Source organism: Saimiri boliviensis, chromosome 5, assembly GCF_048565385.1.
Source record: "Saimiri boliviensis isolate mSaiBol1 chromosome 5, mSaiBol1.pri, whole genome shotgun sequence".
NCBI lineage: Eukaryota > Metazoa > Chordata > Mammalia > Primates > Cebidae > Saimiri > Saimiri boliviensis.
In genome coordinates this window covers 130184336-130206521 of record NC_133453.1, presented here as the reverse complement: position 1 = coordinate 130206521, position 22186 = coordinate 130184336, and the positions used below count along the sequence as shown (strand labels likewise).

The following is a 22186-nucleotide window of genomic DNA, read 5'->3' as shown; positions in this document are numbered from 1 at the left end:
ATTTCAAATCAGTGATCTAAACTTCTACTTTATGAAACTAGAAAAAGAGGAGCAAATTAACCCAAATTTCTTTATCAAGCAAGCATGATAAAGAAAATAAAGAACAGAAATCAATGAAACACAAAACATAGGAAGAATAAACTCAATGAAACCAAAAGCTGGTTCCTTGAAAGGGTCAATAATATCAGTACAACTTTGGTGAGGCTAATCAAAAACAAAAGAAATACTACAGATGACAGGAATTAGGAATTACAGAGTGACACCATTACAGATCCTATAGATATCGAAAAAATAAAGAAATATCATGAACACTACTGCAATCAATTCAAGTTGGATGAAACAGCAGCATTCCATGACACTACACAAACTACCAATTTTCACTCAAGAAAACATAAATCATCTGAATAGCCTTATTCTATTAAAGCAATTTAATCCATAGTTTAAAAGTTTATTACAAGGAAAACTTCAGGCCCGGATGACTACAGTGGTGAATACCACCAAACATTTAAGAAGGAAATACCAACTCTACATAAGCTCTTACAGAAAATAGAAGAAAAGTATTTACAACACAGCTCATTTTTTTTTATTATACTTTAAGTTCCGGGTACATGTGCAGATTGTGCAGGTTTGTTACATAGGTATACACATGCAGATCATGCAGGTTTGTTACACAGGTATACACATGCCATGGTAGTTTGCTGCATCGATCCCCCTGTCATCTACATTAGGTATTTCTCCTAATGTTACCTCTCCCTAACCCCTCCACTTCCTGCTCTCCCTCCCCTAGCTCCCCCACCCACCCCCGCTGGCAGGCCCCCATGTGTGATGTTCCCCTCCCTGTGTCCATGTGTTCTCATTGTTCAACACCCACTTATGAGTAAGAACATGCGAACACAGTTCATTTTATGAGCCTAGCATTACTCTGAAATCAAAACCAGACAGCTATAACAAAACTATAGATCAATATTCCTCAGGAATACAGATGCAAAAAACCTTAACCAAATTTTAGGTTAATGGAATCCAGCAATATATAAAACAGATTAAGCTATTATGACTATATGGGTTCATCTCAGGAATGCAAGGTTGGTTTACTGCTTGTAAAATCAGTTTAACCAACCAAAAACCTCATGAACTAACAACCATCATTAGAGGAAAAGAATTTGGGGCTGGGAGTGGTGGCTCATGCCTGCAATCCTAGCACTTTGGGAGGCCGAGGCAAGCAGATCACTTCAGGTTTGGAGTTCAAGACCAGTCTGGCCAACATGTTGAAACTCCGTCTCTACTAAAAATAAAAAAATTAGCTGGGTGTGCTTGTAGGTCTCTGTAATCTCAACTACTTCGGAGCCCGAGGCACAAGAATCACTTGAACTCAGGAAGCAGAGGTTGCAGTGAGCCATGACTGTGCCACTGAACACCAGCCTGGGCGACAAAGCAAGAATCTGTCTAAAAAACAAACAAACAAAAAATAGCAAAATTCAACATCTATTCATGATAAAACTCTGAGAACACTAGGAACAGAAAGGCAATTACTCAACCTGACAAAAACCTACGGTCAACATGATATTTATTGGTGAAAGACTAAATGCTTTCACTCTGGAAACAATAACCAAAGATCTCAATTCTCATCAATTTTATTCAACCATGTTCTGGAGGCCTAGCCAGTGCAGTAAAGCAGAAAAAGAAAAAAAATGCATACCACTGAAAACAAAGAAGTAAAACTTTGTTTATTCACAAATGGCGTGACTGCCTATGCAGAAAATCCTAAGGTATCTATTAAAATACTGGAATAAATGATGTATTAATAGCAAGGTTGCCAGACACAAAGTCAACTTAAATACCAATGCTAGATTTTTATATTAGCAATGAACAATTAGAAATTGAAATTAAAAGTAAAAGTAACACCATTTACAATAGCATAATAAATAAAAAATAATTAGGGATTAAGAAAACATGAGTAAGACTCGTATTCTGAAAACTTTATAAAACACTGTTGAGAAAAACTGAGGCAGACTTAAATACAGAGATACCATATTTACAGATCACAAGACTCAATACAGTTGTTAATTGTCCTCAGATGCCAAGATAGTCTTATGAACAAATGATGCTATAACAACTGGATATTAAGATGTAAACAAACAAACAAAACTCCTCAAAATCTAAAATCTTACCTCAAACCTTATCACCTATAAAAATGAACTCAGAATAGGTTATGTATCTAAATGTTCAATCCAAAACTACAAAACTCCTAAAGACGACACAGGGAAAACATTTTTATGGGACTTAGGGTTACACAAAGATTTCTTAGTAGTACTTTTAAAACATGAAAAAAAACAGATGTCAACCTTAAAAACTTTACTCTTCAAAAGCCATTGTTAGGAAAACAATAAGGCAAACTAAAAAGTGAAGGAAAATATTTATAAGACAATTATCTGCTAAGCACTCCTACCCAGAATATTTAAAAATAAAGCAAAACAAACTCTTACAATGCAATAACAAAGCAGTATGATTTTTTTTAAATGGGCAAAAGACTTGAATAAACATTTCATTTATAAGATAGATGAACGGCAAGTAAGCCCCCCCATCAAAAAAAAAAAAAAATCCCCAACATCATTAATCCACAGGAAAATGTAAATTAAAATCACAAGGACATACCAACAGACATCCATTACAACAGTTAAAATTTGACACTGATACTACCAAATGTTGGCAAAGATGTGGAACAACTAGAACACAGAAATGTTGCTGAAAGAATGCAAAATAGTATAGCCGCTTTGGGAAAGCAGTTTAGCAGTTTCTTATAATGTTAAACATATACTTACATACAATACAGCATCCTATTCATTGACTGAAGAGGAAATTAAAATCTACTGTCACACAAAGACTTGTACTGGAATTTTAAAAGCACTTTAATTCATGAGAGCTCCAAACTAGAAACAGCCCAGACTGCCATCAAACGGTAAATGGATAAAAAGCAAATTGTGGTAGAGCCATACAATGCTACAGACTCACAATAAGAGGAAATGAACTGCTGATACACACAACATGGATGAAACTCAAGAGTATTATGGTAAGGCAAAAAAAAAAAAAAAAAAAAAAAAAGCCAGAAGAAGAAGACTACCTATTGTATGGTTCTATCCAAGATTTAGAAAAGGCAAAACTATAGTGGCAAGAAAACATTAGTGATCAGCAGGGACTAAAGGAGAAGACTGACTACAGGGAGACAGAATGGAAATTCTGAGCTGACAGAAATGTTCCTATGACGATGAGGTAGTGATTACAGAATTTAGGTATTTGTCAAAGCTCACCAAACTATAAACTTACATTGGTAAATTTTGTTGTATGGAAATTTATACCACAATAAAGCTGAAAACAAATACATTCCCCAAAACAGAAGTATAAAATAAAAAACAAATTTGTCTTCACAGTTACCAAGCATCTTAACATCACCTTTAATCATTAAAACTGATAATCCACCGTAATTCTAAATAAGCAGAAATATCTAAAACTACCAAGTAGTTGTGAATATTTGTAATGCTCAAAGACAGAAGCCTTGATTTAATTCAATAACCTCTAAAATATATTTCTGATCACTTTAGTGAGAAGATATTAAACTCTTCAGCTGATAAAGATCAACAATTTTTACTATATATGCTAAGTGGCATAAGGCAGAAAGCTAGAGGACATTTTGTCAAATTATAACTGTTTGAAAATAAAATAAATGAAAGGAATTAAACTGCTTGCAAATAACCAGGCAAACTACAACCACATGAAACAAATCACTTAATCATTTGCTCTGTTCAGCTATTTTACTATTGGAGAGGATAAACAGCAGGAACCAGGGCCCATCAAGGGTTCAGTTCCTGGTGTGTTACAAAATGATGTCAAAAATTTAAAAGTAATCCTGAATGGAACTGAATCTTCAGCAGGTTCCCTGGGATTACACATATTAAAAAATATATATCCTTTCTGAAATGTATTTTCAGGCGTGCACAATAAAGAAGTAATCACAAAGTTTGTAACTTTACCAACACAAAGTTTGTAACTTTACCAACACCATATCCACATTTTTGAAACAACTGAAACAACACATTTTCTTAAAAAAAAAGTCATTCAGAGAAGAATTTTCTCTTAATTTTAAACTGCATTTCATTTGAAACGAGCCAAGTTTTACTCACTGTAAAGAAAGTTTCTCTGCAAATAGAACCATTGTACTGCAATACAGAACTATTCTTTTAAGCTGGAAGGGAAAAGATTGTTTTTCTCATCTACCCCCCAGATTCCGGTAATAAGAGGCTGCATGAATACAGCAACAAGTTTAGATAGTTAACAGAAATAAAAGAGCTCAGATGATCCCTTAGTGACAGAGTCAAGAATCTGGAAATGAACTACTACCAATTACCATACTGCTCTCCTACCATGACCTTCAACAAGTTTTTTGGCCACCATTTTAGAAAATCCTACTAAAATTCTGTTTCTTAGAATACTTTTCATTATCCTCTCAATACCACATGCCATTCCAAAGCCAATGAGTAAAGTGAACATTCTTTGCCTTGACTATGCAGGTTACCAAGACTCTCTACTTTTCCTGTCATTTTAGGCACATGTGTTACATAAAGTGAGTTTCATATTTTGCAAAATTATATACAACACACTAGTAGAACAAAATTAAAGTTAAATATCTTTAAATAAATATAATAATTTCTGAGTGACAGTGATGAGAACATATTCACGTTGGGAAACAATTCTCCATGTCCCTCTTGCATTTCTGCAGGTATTGTTAGCAAAAGCCCTCTTGGACCTTTTATTCTAGACTATGTACTCAAGACTGTATATCAGACATCCTCAGAAGATAATAAATATTGTTTCCTTCTGAAGCAAAGGGCAGGTTTGTTTCTGTCCAGTATAATAAAGATAATGTCTCAGTCGAGGGCAAACGTCACATAGGCTTACTATCCACTGTATAAAAATTTCTCCTTTCCAACACACATGTCCAAGCTGCCAAGAACAAGGTGAAATACCTCATGTCAGTGGAGTCTTCCGAGGGTCTCCTGCAAGAAGTCGGGTCCCAGGCTCTAGTTGCTGGCTCTTATATGCTACCCATCCCCAGTCCTTCAGTAGATTGATTCAGTGGCTAACGCTCACATAATAAAGGCTTCAAAGAACGGGCCAGAAATCGATGGCAGCAAGAGGAAATTTGGGACGTACACCTTTTGCTGATGAGTTGTAATACTGAAGCACACACTACAGGAGACAGCTGAACATTCTCTCAGCCCAGAGCAGCAAACACATGAAAGTCAGAAGTCTTTAATATAACATTTGTCTTTTTCCCAGTGAGGTAAAATAAGGTATAAATGCAGGTAATTATTGCCAGCTGACCTAAAGTCAATAAAACACTCTGCTTAAGGGTTTTTCTTAAAAATATAATAATCATCAGGTTTCTTCAAGTTGAGATTTCTCAGCTGTGACACCTGGACCCTTTCGTGTGGCCTGCACGGGGCTTAGGAAGCAAGGGGACCCATCAGCAAGGTGATGCTGATGCTGCTGGCTATGCAATGCGTGATGCATTTATCTCCCTCTGACCCTAGAATCCCTTCACTTAAGCCAGTACCCATGAAATTGTGTCAGGATGTAAGTTAACTTGCTAGCTTGCAAGTAGGGTAAAGTCTAAGATCATCACACTTCTTAACAATTAGTATATATTACACAGTACTAAAATTTTTACACACAGTGGCAGCCAAAAATCTCTTGAACATGTTACACCTCTGTAGTACAGTCTCCTAATCTGATTGTATTTTCAATTGGGTGGTTACGTCTCAATGACCACAAGACAACAACTTACTTATGTTCCTTTTAACTTTCCTGTGGTTTCCCAAATCTTCAATGGTTACATATTTCTTTTATTTAAAAAAATTTACCTTGCTAAACTTATTTTGTAACTTCAGGCTGATAAAAAATAGTATACATAAAAAATAGACATAAATTCAGGTTGCAAAGACAGCAGAGAACGTTTCCGTTTATCTCCCCTCCCTTCCTCACCAGTTTCTCCAACGTTAACATGTTACACAACTATGGCACAGTTGTCAATACTAAGAAACCAACAATGGTACATTACTATTAAGTAAACTCCATACCTATTTGAATTTCACTTGTTTTCCCACTAGTGTTCTTTTACTGTTCCAAGATCCCATCCAAATCACACCACATTGCATTTCATGTGTGTGTGCGTGCTTGTGTGTGTCTGTGTGTGTGTGTGTGTGAGAATTATTTTGCATTTTAACATCTTTGAGATGTAATTAATATACTAGAAAACTGACCCATTTAATAGATATAATTCAATAGTACTAGTATATTCATAGAGCTGTGTACCATTACCGCTACCTAATTTTAGAACCTTTTTATCTTGATAAAAAGAAACCCTATGCCTGTTAGTAGTCATGCCTCATCCCCATTCCCTATCCCCTAGTGCCTAGACAGCTACGATTATCTATTTTGGTCTCTAAAAATTTGCTTACTCAGGACATTTCATACAAACAGAGTCATACATTACTTAATGTTTCATGTTGGGTCTTTCACTTAACAAAATGTTTTTGAGGTTCGCCCATGTTGTAGCATGTTACAGTACTTTACTTCTTTTATTTCCAAATAATATCCTACTGTATGGATACATCCGTATTTTACTTATCTATGCATCAGTTGATGGAGATGTGGGCTTTTTACTTTCTGACTGTGATGAATGATGCTGCTATGAATATATTCATACATGAGTTTTTGTGGAGTCACGTTCTCAGTTCTCCTAGGACATACCCAGGACTGGAACTGCTGAGTTATATATACGATAACTTTGTTAAATACTTTAAAGAACCGTCAGACTGTTTTTCAAAGTGGCTGTGCCATCTGACAATTTTTCTACATTCTTGTCAACACCTGTTTTTGTCACCTTTTTTATTGTAGCCACCACAGTGAGTGTGACATGGGCGCTCATCCTGAGTTTTTTGTTTTTTTTTTTTTAATGGAAAATATTTTAAAATCTATTGTTACTTTCTAGAAAAGGAAAACAGTGTGAAGATGTAATGCTCGCCATGCTGGAATGCTTCTTTCCTTATTTTGTAAAAAATGTGTTAGGTATCTTCTACGTAACAAACACTGTAACAAGCCTTAAAAGCAGAAGTAGTCCAACATTTTGTCCTCAAAGAACTCATAGCTTATATGTGAAATGTGAAAATGTTAGGTTGGTCAATAAGCCTACCACATCTTGCATAGTAGGCAATGAAATGTGTTTTCACTTTTCAATACATGCTGCAATTAGTAGAGATGGGAATGACACTGAATGGAACACTAAGTACTGCCTTCAGTATTTTCAGTGCTACATATATTTCTGCTTGGGTCACAAATGTTATATATACAGAGACACTGGACCAGAATAACAACTTTCTATTTTAGTTCAGATAGTGTATGTATGTGTAAAACACAGAGAACAGAGAAGGCAGAGATGGCACACAACAGCGTCTAAGAGCCAGAGAACTTAGGAGATTAGAGTTTCACAGAATCTGCTGCAGAGAAGTCAAAGTAGATACAAAACAAAAAGAAGTTACTGAATTCGGCAACTGTGAGCTCAGGAGTTCATGACCAGCCTGGGCAATATGGCAAAACCCTGTCTCCACAAATACAAAAATTAGCTGGGCATGGTGGTGGGTGCCCGTAACCCCAGCTACTCAGGAGGCTGAGATGGGAGGCTGGGTTGAGCCCGGGAGGCAGAGGTTGCAGTGAGCCAAGACAGTGCCACTCTACTCCAGCCTGGGCGACACAGCCGCTGTCTCCAAAATAAAAAAAAAAAAAAAATATATATATATATTTAAAAAGGCTGTAAAATAACTCATTCTATTTCTAGATTCATGAAACTTTAAAGTACCATCATGTAGATTTGACCTTTTTACAGACCTTGAGAAGGCATGTTGCCATTTTAGAGAGGAAGAAAACACACTCAGTGAGGTTTGGTGATTTTTGGAGAGCATACATGTATGTGAACCATATCGTATTTATAGCTTTATCTGCTTGAAAGACCGTAAGCTTCCCGAGAACAAAATCACATCTATTTCCCTGATCTCCCCAGCGAGTAGTACGTGCATGGTTCATGGTGGATGCTTAATGAATAATCTTTGAATTCGTTATCCTCAGTGATTCTGAAGAAAAAAGTGGAGACTCCTTTAGGATTATAGCTCTGCCTCCCTTTATTAGACCCATAACAAACCTGAGGCCAAGGAAGGCAAAATAATTTGATGAAAGTAATAAATATTTCAAAACAGAGGACCCAAGATTTCCTCACTTCCAGTCCACCACAAATTTCCCCCTCAAGAGTCTCTTCTGGTTCTTTTCCCTTTTTTTCTTTCTCCTTTCATTTTCTCTCCTTCCTCCACTTCCTTCCTTTTCAGAGAAATAAGCTCTGTCACCCCAGGCTGGAGTACAGTGGTACAATCATACCTCACTGCAGCCTCAAACTGCTGGGCTCAAGCAATCTTCCCACCTCAGCCTCCTGGGTAGCTAGGACTACAGGCATGTGCCATCATGTCCACCTGTTCGTTAAAAGATTTTTGGAGAGACAAGGGTCTCACAATGTTGCCTAGGCTGGTCTTGAATTCCTAGCCTCAAGCAATCCTCCCATCTTGGCTTCCCAAAGCATTAGGATTACAGCCATGAGCCACTGTGCCACCTCTTCTTATTCTTAACTTTGTCTCAGAATTCAATAGTAATTGTTTAACAATATTTTTTTAGCCTTAAATTGAGTAAGTTTGGGAAAGTGTATTTAACATCTTCAAGAAAGATTTGTTGGAAAAGAATCATTGATTTAGACAAAACTATTTAGAAAATAAGGTATTAATGAAATGACACAAAATATGAAACTGTGAATACCCATTTTTTAAATATCAAAATGCTGTAACTGAAAAACACTACTGTTTGTTGCTGGATCTGTCAATTACGAGGCTTTAATCACCAGCAGTTAATTAACAACGATGTCCTGAGAAGGCTCACTGTCTCTAAGACCACAAGAAGCTTACACAAATCTGAGCAAGTTCTCTCTTCTGAATTAGACTTCATTTACAAATATTTAAAAGTAAAATCCACACTGGAAAATGGTAAGATTTCAAATAATTCAGGACTTCTGCACCAGGACTGGGAAATCTAGCAGAAGAAGGTTTCTTAAAGCTCTCTTGTTGTCAGCTACACTGACCCATCCACACAGCTAGCCAGCAAAACTTATGGAGTGCTCACTTTAGGCAAGGAACCAGGGTAAGGTACAGCAACAAACAGGAAGGTGAAAAAAGACATGACTCTAATTACAATTTGCCTAGTACATGCCATGGTTTGTAAGCATGATTTTAACACAAAATGCCTTGGGTTATGAAGCCTCGACATCCCAGGATGACTGATACATACATATATCCATATGAGTCTATTAATTATCAGATTCAGTGAGATAACTCCACAAACCATGGCCTATAGGTTGGGGAAACACTGATTAATTTGTGTAATACAATAGGTATACAAATAACTAAAATCCACAAAAGAAAGTCCCCAGCATGAAAATAATTCCTGCTCAAGAACCTGGGAAAAGCTCAACGAAAGTGTTGGTATATGAGGTAGGCTTTAAAAGCAGACAATATGCTTAAGAGAGAAAGATGGTAAAGCAGGGAATCTAGCTATATGAAAAAAGCATGAGCAAAGCAGTTAGGACACTCCAGAGCTGGACTTTCACATCACAGACTCCTTCAAGAATCGGCAGAAAGCCATGGAATCCTCACAGGAACATGCATGCCTACGTCACAATCGGTGGTTCTTTGCGTAGCCTTATAACCCAGGTTAAAGACCTTTGCTTTTGATGTTTTTTTACCAACACAAAAAACCCAACAGTAACCATAAGTGTAAACTGAGCAAGGAAGAACAACAGGAGATACAGCTACAACGAATTCAGCTTTGTTCTCTGACAAGGGTGAACCCTGCCAATCATATAAGCAAGGGAGTAAAAAGATCAGTATTATCCTTGGCCAATAACTCTAGATGTGTACAGATAAAGTGGGAGTAGGGAAGGAAGAAAACACAGGGCATCTGAGACACAAAGGCCAGCTGCGATGAGCCTGAACTAGTCTAGTGTATACCAGGGAGTGTAATCTGGGCTGGAAAGCACATAAAAGGTATACATCAGAAAGCTAGCACAAAGGCAAAATTCACAAAAATCAGAGAGGAAAACAGGTCACAGATGCACAATTAACAGATACAGGAAATCTAGAGGGAAGAAGATGATGTACTCTATTTGCCCATGTTGAGTTTGAAACAACAACATGTCTTGCTAAAGTTTTGGAAGCTTGAGAGAAAGGCTGGTGCTAGCTTCATTTGTTCTTGAGGTAACAGATGAAAAGAGTGTGGAAGAGACCCAAGACAGAGCATGTAAAAAGAACAGGCGCACTAAAGGGAGCATTCACAGTAGATAATACCTATTTACAGATGAGGTGGCTTGGAAAGCTCATACTTGCTGGACTCTTACGAACACAAACAGGACAAAAGTGTGCATTAGGGAAATGCAAATCAAACCCACCATGAAATAACACATCATATTCAATAGGATGGCTATTATTTAAGCAAAAAAAAAAAAAAAGAAAGTAAGTATTAGTGAAGATGTGTTGAAACTGGAACTCTTGTTCATTGCTGGAAGGACTGTAAAATGGTACAACCACTGTGGAAAACAGTAGGCCAGTTTCTCAAAAAAGATTAAACATTCAATTACCTTATGATCCAGCAATTCCACTTCTGGGTATACATGCAATTGCAAGCAGGAACTCAAACAGGTATTTGTGTATCGATGCTCATAACGGCATTATTTGCAATAGCCAAATGGGGCAACAGGCCAATATCAACTGATGGATGAATGAGTAAACAAAATATGGTATATACTTACAATGGAATATTATTTTGCCTTAAAAAGGAAATTCTGACACATTATATAACATAGATGAACCTTGAAGATATTACACTACTTGAAGTAAGACAGTCACAAAAAGACAAATGTTGTATGACTCCACTTATAAGGGGTACCTAGAATAGTCAGATTCATAGAGACAGAACGCAGAATGGAAGCTGCCAAACGAGCAGGCAAAGAGAATGGAATATTAGTGTTTAACAGGTAAGGAATTCCAGTTTGGGAATATGAAAACATTCTGGAGAGAGATCTGGTGGGATGGTTATGTAACACTGTGAATGTATTTAATACCACTGAAATATATAGCTAAAAATGGTTAAAATTTATGGTATATACACTCTATCACATTTAAGAAATGAGTGTGCAGCAGTTAGAGATATGTAAACTTGTTCAGAGAAAAGAAGGCAGGCAGTCCACAGAGTCAGAGCCAGTAATCTGGGCCAGACGCTACCAGTCATGGTCAATGTCATTAACCAGAGGACAAACTCCATCTGGACCAACTGTGGAAACAATGTCAAAACATGTATCAGCATTTACAACCACATCCTGTGAAACAGCAATACCAAGCATATCATATTCATGTGTGAAGAATATTGTGCTTACTATAAAGTAAGCTGCTTAAGAGACGTAAAGTGGATTACAAAACACCTCCCCCTCCTTCTGCCCTATTTCAGAATCACTGATGTGGCAGATAACTGTTTTCTAGTCTTGGTTCTATTCATCAACAACTCCATAGTTGTTGTCTATTAACTTCTTTCTCATTCAAACAACCAAGGCAACTTAAAGGCCAGGCTAGGTGGCTCCACTTGAAACACTGTCAGAACGCTTCCTTCAGGCCTAATAGCCAGGCTCTGCATACATACATGCAAAGACAGCTGAAACTTTTTGTTGTTGAAACAGGGTCTCGCTGTGTCACCCATGCTTAGTGCCGTAGCACAATAGTTAACTACAGCCTCCAACTACTGGGCTCAAGCAGTCCTCCTGTCTGAGCCTCCCAAATAGCTAGGACTACAGGCGCACACTGCCACCTCCAACTGTTTTTCTTTTTCTTTTTTTTTTTTTTTAATCAATGAGGGTCTTGCTATGATGCTTAGGCTTGTCTTGAACTCTGGGCCTCAAGTGATCCTGCTGTCTCAATCTCCTAAGGTGCTGGGGTTACAGGTGTGATGTGAGCCACTGTGCCTGGCCACATCTGAAACGTATACTGCAGGAAATCAAAAGCCACCAGGCATTTTTTATTAGAAGGATGCTTGTTCTCCTGTTAGTCTCTTTTGCAAATGTGACTCAAAGACTGAGGTTTTCACACTAACAGATAAACTTGTTCCTTATACTATCAACACTCTTCTCGGCCAGTTCTGAGACTAGGTTTGACAAAAGATTCTGATCATCAGCAGAATTAGGACACAGGATAGGAAGAATCATCAGTGTTGGCACTGCTAACAATTTGAGTTTAAAGAGAAAAATGAAGATAATCATGCATCTTTCTAGTCAGATTTGCCCTTATGGAATCTTGAGCTCTGAACAAAGTACAGGATTGGCAGTTGACTAAATGGGTAGGAAAAAGAATACGTGATTTAGAAAAGCAGTAGCTGGAAATGTGGAAAACAGAGATTTTACCATTAAACATCTCTATCTTTTGGAGAGACACGTCACCAAAACATACTTTTCGGCTCTGATCACATTTATGATTCTTTAGCTAAACAACACAGTCATGGGTTTTCCTTTGTACATACTATCTCCATGACATCCAGTTCATGGACACCACAGGTATTCAACATCGAAAGTTCTGGTGAATTATGGTACACATGAAACATGGGATAATGGAAGTTACCTCAGAAGAAATGCCACACCTATCCCAGTAACTTGTAAATTTCTGACCTGAAGCCTATGGACCCCTTGTGATTATCCCTAAACCACACCCACAATGTGTTCCCATCAGTCAGAAAATACAGCTGTACATAGTTTCAGTGGAGAGGGAATTGCCTTTGTTTCTGGCAGTGTTTCTGTTACTGTTTGTATCTGAACATCCTAATAATACAGCTCATGGTTACGCCCAGCCTTCCCAGCTACTGCCCATATTTACTTCCTCTGCAACTGTCTCAGGAGATCCTGCCTGAGCTACAAGATTGAACAAGAGGAAGCAAAACCCACCATCCGGACATAGAAGCCAACACTTGAGTCAAAGTCTTTTTCAGGGAATCAGACTGTATCTGAACGGCTATATATGTGGCTGTCTTCAATCCAGAGCTTCCTTATGTCTTTTGTTTTGCTGCAATGTGGAAGTCTCTTACAGTAAGCAAGTTTTTAGGCAATGTGTGTATCTCTGCAAAATGACACCACAATTAAGAGACAGATTATTCCTCCTCAGCTTTAGCCAATAAGCTCCTGTGGCCTGCCCAAGCAGCATGAGTGGGGAGGGGATCCTCCTCTGTAAATATTTTCATTCAATGTATACAAAACATAGTTGCAACTTAACCATACAGCCAACATTCTGAATTACTGCCTACAAAATACTGTGTACATCATCAGTAATAAGAAGAATCACATTACTATTAACAGGCAGTATTTTTCCAGTTACCCAAAGTTACAAAATTAGTAAACCAGCAGTGGCCTAGGCTCGAAGCAGTGTAAATCAGAAGTTAATCCTTGATTCTGACCCGCTTCCTTTTGGTACGCTAATTTCACAGTTTCTGATATCTGCTGTCCTCTAGTAATGCTCATTATAAGCTAAAGGTGGCTACTGAACTCAGTTAGGTGAAAGCTCCCATCAGTAACCAACTTCTGAAGTCAACACTACCTTTTTGAAGGATGCTGAAAAAAATGGGCATGTTGGTACCGAAGGGCCCCTGCCAACAATTACAATTCTTTCGTATCCCATTTTTAGCATATGATTCACAGTTACCAACCGCTTACTCCAAGAGTCAGATGTCATGCATGCATCAGGAAAAGGGGAACTGGGGGCATGTCATATACAGAGGAACAGGAATGTTTATATTATCCTGGGGAAGAGAGGGATAGGGGACCAAGGAATACTATCAACTTAGGTTTTATTACTTAGAAGTAGTTCAGAATAGAGGTCGTATTTCAGGGGTATTGGGGGTTGATGATGGGACACAAGAGCTAGTGTGAGGATGACACTGGTATATCCAGCCTCAGGGAAATCTTACAAGAAGGTCTTGATACGGAAGAGCTACCATGAAACTATGCAGAACTATCAAAGGAAGCAGGGCAGAATGCAGAAGAAGCCAAAGAGCGTGTGAGTACATAACACAGAATGAGAATTTTGAAGCTCATCTATAGCAAATTATTAGGATGCCAACGGGAGAGATTATAGTTGTAAATGTGGAATACCGAAGTGACAGGCTCACAACTTAAACTCTGTAATTACTGCCATAGTTCATCTCACTTGTTATATAAACACCATTTGTATAACATGATGTTTATGAATCCATGCTTCAAAGATGAATTCATTTAACAACAAATGTTTTGAGTGTTTAGATAATATTAACGAATAGATGAAAAATGACAAACTCCTTAGTACAAAAAGCAAACTTCCATACATAGAACCAGAGAACATGTACATGATGGCTTGAGAATTCATGCGGCACAGGCACCCAACATAACTGTTTTTTTAAAACACTGACAGAAAATACTGAAATTCAAAATAATTTTGTAGAAATAATTGGAGAACACTTCCAAATGGTTTTTAAGAATTCTGAGAAAACTTTGCTAAAAATCATGGGACAAAATGAACTTATCTACCATTGTGTACCTGTCCTAAGTACTGTAGAAGCAATTCCCGTACTGAGAAAGAAGAGACCAAGATATTAAGACTTCTCCCAATATGAAAAGTGTAAGACAAATAAAGAACACATATGTATATATCAACAAAAGCTAATATACATATTCATGTAATAAGGAGAATTGACAGACTCAAAAAAGAGGTCTAGGATAGCAAGAAAAACATGGACTTTGAAAACAGTCCAACTGGAACTGCACTCTATTATCAATTACTTATGAGATGTGAGACACTGAGAAAGTTATTAACGACACAAATCTGTTTTCCCATATGTAAAATGAGATAAAGAGCAGGAATGTAAACACTAAATGCCTGTGTCTCATATCCATTTACTTCCTCCCACTTCAGACCACAAAACTCTCTTATCCTGCCTGTGCTGTCATAACAGGAGGCTAACCGATTACTCCCAGAATAATCCCAACACATACGTTGAGAGGTAAGGCATCTTCCCCACGGCTATCAAGGCCCCGCTCTTCCAGGTCCCACCTCTGGCCTTCTTCTCACCCTGCAACCCCACTTTGTACTCAAGGTGCTCCCGTCCACCACAATGACCCTGTCCATTCCTTCCTTCCTCAGGGCCTTGTATTTGCTGTTCGTTCTTTCTAGAACACTCTTCCTTAGTATAGCTATTGTCTTTCCATCCTCTGGAGATTGGCTTTTTAAATGTCTGCACCTCAGAAAGCTCTTCTAGCCAAAGACCATTCTATCTCAAACAGTTCTGCCCATTATTCCCTACACGGCACCCTAATCATTTCTTTCAAATCACTTATAACAGTTTGTACTTATTTCTCTATTGTCTGTCTTTAAGCAATAATGGGATAAGGACTGTATTCCACGGCTCGCATGGGATAGGTATTTAGGTTTCTTTAAGTTTACAGCTCTCGATGTTGTTTTCTCCATCTCCAAAGCGAAGAAACTAACACCAAATGTCCCCGTCTCATTTCAAACCGGAAACAGGGTGTTTTCAGGACTCCTTGTGTTTATTTACTAATGACTATTTTCTGAGAAGTGAAATAAGTATTTTCTGAGAAGTGAAGTTTTCTCTGAGAATCTTTTATTATTTATTGGGCATAATAGTACAAACAAACACAGGCAAACACCTTTATTCGCTGTAGGTCTGTGAAAAAAAGAAAAAACACACACATTCTTCTCACTCAAGTTCTTCATACCCCTCAACATGCTCAAGAAAACCCTGAGGCTCTTCATATGAATATAGGATAAAAAGTAACTGCCTGGCAAGTCCCAAACGACGTACGTATATGGAGGTGCTTCATTAAAACTGTAAAACAGTAACTCAGGCCAATAAGCCTGTACTCATTTGGCTTCACTCACAAAGGCTTTCACGCCCACCTAGAGCATGAACTATTATATATTTAAGCATTATCTTACATGTCCAACACTCTTCCGATACTCAAGATTTTCTTTTCCTCCTCTTTTCTTCTCCCCACGCGCAGGCGAAATCACAGGTTATTGTCTACATAAAGATCCTAAAACAAGATTCTCCTAAATATATAAGGACAAAAATTTTAAAACATCACTATGATCTCACAGAGAAAATCTCATTTCAGAGAAACCAAAATGAGTAATATCTTGGCAACAAGTTACCAACTGCTGTCAACCTAGGCCCAGCAAATCAACTACCTGATAGTGACTGTGGAGAGACAAGGACAACTCTACCGCAAACCACACTCCTCTACCTAGTGCCCTGCCCAACATGGCATTTCGTTGGTTTCTGTGTCCAGCCTTCTGAGCCCATTCCTTAGCCTTACTCAACCAAAGGAAAAAAAAAAAAAAAAAGACCCAAGCAATAAACTGACTTGATAAATCAATACAATAAGTCCACTATTTCCTTGACCAGGACAATATATTTCCACTTTGCGTAAAATCACCCTCACCTCCACATACAACCTCACAAGTTCAGATACTGAGGTTCTTTCTGTCATCTATGAAGTGCTTGGTTGACTTCCAATTTCCCCTGCCTTTGCCAGAAAATTGCTAAATTTCCAAAAAGTGCTCTTTGAGCTGTCCAACATTCCCAGACTCTCATCTTACGGGCTGGAGGAGTACTTACTAATTTTAGATTCAAGGATGCCTTCTGTGAGCAATTAGCTATTCAGAGTCTCCGCCCCCATCCTGCTTAGACACCTAACATCACAAACGCTGAGAACACAAACAAATACTGCTATCAATAGTCAGAAGCTAACTCTGAAAAGCAGTCAAACCAAGCCAAAAGGTCAACTCTGCTACCTTAATAAATAGGTTTATTGGAAATCTTTCCAAAAAAAATAAATGTTGCCTGTCTTTCCCCTAAAGAATTGAGTGAGACAGTAGCAGAAAAACAGAAAAGACTCAGACAAAAGACAGAAAGTCTTAAAAGAAGCAGAAAGAGAGACTGACATAGAAAGAGACCAGGCAGATGGGGGTGAAGTCTCGGGGCGGAAGGGTGAGAGAGACAGAAGAACAAACAGAACAACTTGGAAGGTGAAACTCTCCCTCTGTGATTTTTAACAGTATCAGGTTCTCCCAAGCATAAGAATCCATTTTAATACAAGTAAAATTAACTTTCACTACTATGTGTTTCAATGCTGATTCCCAAGCACCTCCTGCTTCCTGTTCAGATATTCCTTTAAGAGACTTATCATCACCCCTCACCCTCTATTGTGCACAGATTTCTCAGCCTTTCTCCCAGTACAAGAGGGCCAGGGACATGGCTACGGGGTTCAAAGAGATAAAACAGCCTATAGAGCTTCAGAATGCACGAGGTGTGGCTCCCTTACCTTCAGCAATACCACGTCCACAGTCCTGTCCACCTTGGAGATGTCATAAAGGCTGTAGCGCCTTTTGTGCCGCTCATACATTTTGCCCAAATGCAGGAAAGAACAGAGAAAATGCAAGAAGTATATCCACTGTTAACCTGGGGATCAGTGATCTCATCCAAGTCCTGAGTTCCAAATCTCTCACGGTGAAGTGGCGATCTCTGCCTTCCAGGATCCTCTTTAAAACTCCCAAAGGGGTTAAAAACAATGAATTCAAAAGATACCAAGCAGAATCCAATTCCTTGAACTGACTGAGAACTTGGTGGCAACTTCAGAGTGCTGGAAAGATGAATGTAGAATTCATAATATAAACAATAAATACCCCCTGATGCTATACTTTGTGCAGCTCTTGACTGAAAGAGAAGCAAACACCATTTCCATCACTGGCAACAACTCCAGCAAAAAAATTAAGAATACACTGGCTAAGCATAACAGCCGATACACGTAGGGAAAAAACCCAAGCAAGCAATAAAACTCCAGTATATACTTCGCCAAGAAGATGGAGGGAAAGAAACGAAGACGACTCTATTTCAAAGCGATGACATGAAAAAAGTCATTAGATTCTGTTCTTGCTTAAAACATAAAGACAAAGAAAATCTACTTTTCCTTAAAGACAAAAAGTAGAAGCTGGGAGATGCTTTTCAAAGCAGTCTTTACAGTCTGTCTCTTGTTCACCAGGCAGTAGGGCTTGGTTTTGATTTAAGTTGAAAATCTCTAAGGACAGCAGAGTAAAACGAAAAAAAAGAGACCACTCCTGCTGTACTCCCTCCCTCCCTAGACAGCCCTTCACCGCCCCAGCCACCTCCTCCCATTTTCCTTCTCTCTCAAGAACGTCACTGCTTGCCCTTTCAGCTCTGCACCCGCAGCCTTGGAGGTTTGAAAACCCAACTGCAGTTGTGGGAACATGATTCATCTACAGACTAACAGAAAAACAAGACTTCCTTTTCCAACCCGCTGCTTCTTCTTCCTCCTCCTCCTTTTCCTCCTCCTCCTCCTCCTCCTCCTCCTCCTCCTCCTCCTCCTCCTCCTCCTCTTCCCCTCCCCTCTCCCACCTCCCTATGAAAAAGGCTTTGTCAGGCATTGCAAGATGCAGCTCAGTTCTTTGATGTCCAAGTAGTAAGCTAATAAAGGAAGGGGGGTGTTATGCTAAACACCACGAGCGTGTACAACAGACTTACTGAGAGGTACAGAAAACTGACATTGCCCAAAGCATACACCATACCTCCCTGCCAAATGCAAACCAGTGATTTAATACAAGAAAAATGTTAGCCAAATATTGCAGTTATGTCTCTAGGATTGAGAAGTGGCTACAAATGTGTCTAATAAGGATTAAAAATAATCAAGAGTTAAGCTTTATTTTGGGGGGCGGGGAGAAGGGATGTAGTTAATTTAAAGAAAAGAAGTGGAACAGAGGAGTTCTGTATATCTTAATACTTTTTGTGACTAAGAGTAGCCGCCTGGCTGGGACTTCTTCAATGTTTCTATGCATACTAACTGGGTCTAGAATGTGCGTCTGCTACTTCATCTGCCTGTTTTCTTACTATTCCTTCTAGCCCCCACCCTATCTAACATTCTCAGGGACAGACTTACTTCGGAATGCATTCTCTTACTTGGATCATAAATGATTTGGGAGGGAAAAGGATGAGGAACTATGGGAAGCAAAAAGCAGAAAGGAGTGAAGAAACAAAAGAAAAGGGGTAAAAAAATCTTTCTAGGAGCTGCTCAGATTTTCCTTGAGTTGGCCAGCATATCCTTAGCTAGGTTGTGAAAGCAGGGTCTCAAATACCACAACAGAAGGGGAGAAGAGAGATTTAACACCTACATTTCTGTTGACATTGCAAACAAAGTTGGTGAGAAGGTTTTTCAAGAGCTTAAAAAAAAAAAAAAAAAACAGGTAAAAAAAAGTTATAGATGAGTCTCCATATCCTCAGGCCAGGTATTCAATTGCTGACCAGCTTAAAGGAGGGAAATACAGCAAACCCTGCTAAGAGTGCAATGCAAACATTTTCCTCACCTATCTATTAATACGCTACAGCCTTTAATCTCAAATAAAAGCCTTTTATCTCCCTATTCCTCACTGGTTCATCAATGAATGAAGGTAGACAATCCCTCCCCTCTCACGCCCCCAGTGAGCATCGGCTCTGCAATGGTACCAACATGTGCAGAGAAACAGATGTTGCTTTTCACTACAAATGAGGCTAGAAAACAGTAGAAACAAGATGATTTGACAGAGATTTAAGAGTTGTAAATAAAATTCTTGCTCAGGCTTATCCAAAGCATGGGAACCTCCAAAGATTTATAAATACTTCCAAACTATGTGGTCTAGGGCACAGATAGACTTTAGGCTTGAATGTATAGATAAACTGATGGTTTACTACCTTCTGTAAAAGCTTTTACCAAGCTAGTATGCAGAACTCGCCCTTCTCTTTTTTTGAACACAGAGCTGCCTCCCCTCTGTCCTCAATATGGTTTGTTCCTCATTGCCACTCCCTTCAGTTTTAATTAGAATCAAATGTTTCCTGCTTCCAAGGTTCCCAGGCATCTGTCTCTCTAGGGATCAGATGAGAGATGCTTTAATCACCATTAAAGCCTTTCTACAGGCCAGGCGCAGTGGCTCATGCCTGTAATCCCAGCACTTTGGGAAGCCAAAGTGGGTGGATCACAAGGTCAAGAGTGGAGACCATCCTGGCCGACATGGTGAGACCCCGTCTCTGCTAAAAATACAATTTTTAGCCAGGTGTGGTGGCGCACAGTCCCAGCTACTCGGGAGGCTGAGACAGGAGAATCGCTTGAACCTGGGAGGTGGAGGTTGCAGTGAGCCAAGATCATGCACTGCATTCCAGCTTGGCAACAGAGCAAAACTCTCTCCCAAAAAAAAAAAAAAAAAAAATCTTTCTACCCTAAACCTGTCCAGTAACTTAAATGTAGATAATCTATATTGAGGTAACAGATATTCTGTGCCTTATAGTGGAGGGAAACAAAGAAATAAATAACAAGATACCTGTTTTCAGGAAGTTTATATGACAAACTTGTTTTAAAATAGTATTTGCTGAAAGAGCCTAGATTACTGTTTGAGACATATAGACTAACCTTTTCATTGCTCACTTCCGGCTCTTGCCACTGACTAGAAACCTAGATTTCCTGCTTTTTCTGCATATTAAAAGTATAATTCCTTACATATTCTGTTTCTTCTTGGAAGACAAAAACCCTGGGTGGGAACAAATGCTCTGGGTGGAGAAAAACAGTCTGTGTTGCTTTCCCCTCTGGATCTGCTCTGCATTCCCCAACAGAAGACAGAGTCTGCAGTCTTATGCTTTTGCAGTTGATCTGACAATTCCAAGTTTTTATCAAAAACATCTGGAACCACTGAACAGTAATTCTGTTAGGATTCTGAAATACAGCAACAAATCATTTCATATCTAAACCAGAGCTGAGAGTTACAGATTCAAAGGAGGTTTTGAGTTTATTTCCCTTTTCCTTTAATTTGGGGAAACTGTAGTAAAATATTTTATTATTTACAGCCATACTACTTAACAGTAGTTACTTCCTGTATTTATTTTATCTCCCTTCTCTCTCCATCCTGCCTTCTGTCCACAACAAAGGATCCCAGACTCTTTAAAAGCAACCAGTACTTTTAGTCTGTCTCATGCCACAGGCCCAACATGCATTCTTAAAGATTCCAGAAAATGTTCAACATGAATTTGGAAGAAAAAAAGAAAAAAAAAAAGATTCCAGAAAATGAAATACAAAAATTATTTATACATCTTAATTTAGCTACAGCATTTGTGCTCATGAATTAAATTTTCATTTGATTTACTTAACTACAAGATCTAGCACCTTACCGAACTGTTGAAGCATTTTTTTTTTTTTTTTTTGGAGATGGAGTTTCGCTCTTGTTACCCAGGCTGGAGTGCAATGGTGCGATCTCGGCTCATCGCAACCTCCGCCTCCTGGGTTCAGGCAATTCACCTGCTTCAGCCTCCTGAGTAGCTGGGATTACAGGCACGCGCCACCATGCCCAGCTAATTTTTTGTACTTTTAGTAGAGTCGGGGTTTCACCATGTTGACCTCATGATCCGCCCACCTCGGCCTCCCAAAGTGCTGGGATTACAGGCATGAGCCACTGCGCCCGGCTGTTGAAGCATTCTTATGGGTCAACACTGTGGCTGCTTTAGTTCAGTTAGGGCAGAAGCCCGTCTGAAGTCTCACAGCAAAGTTTCTGAATTAGGACACCACCTAGTGGGGATGCTGAAGACCCAAATGGAACACCAAAGTCCAGTAAATATTTTGGGGGGGTGGGGATGGGAGTGGGAGTCATCTTCTGCACTAAATATTTTTCCTGAAACCCCAAAGGGAACATAAAGTAGCCGCATGTGACTGGAGACTGGTTAATGATTCATCAATGCTCAATTTTACTCTCTGCAGAGAACACAAGGTACTAAATGAAAACCAAGGGTTCTTTCTCTTCCTAGATGTGCCACTGTCTCACTGAGCAACTTGGGAGACACTAGTTTGACCCTCTGGACCAAGATTTCCAGAAGGGAAAAATGAGAGAGATTCGACGCTAGATCATATATGAAGGTCCTTCTTGCTCTAATATTA

General features: G+C 38.8%; 1 protein-coding gene across 13 annotated transcripts in view; it reads right to left on the bottom strand.

The window, feature by feature from the left end:
- AKAP13 (A-kinase anchoring protein 13) overlaps positions 1–22186 on the bottom strand; it is a 383896-nt gene that overhangs the window by 100156 nt on the left and 261554 nt on the right. The window contains exon 1 of one of the 13 annotated variants that reach the window (XM_010349978.3): positions 17546–18362. The exons of the other annotated variants lie outside the window; for them this stretch is intronic. Within the exon in view, the coding sequence (XP_010348280.2) occupies positions 17546–17626 (81 nt within the window). The 5' untranslated portion in view covers positions 17627–18362. Of the gene's footprint in view, positions 1–17545; positions 18363–22186 lie in introns of those variants that run through there. 13 annotated transcript variants of the gene reach the window in all.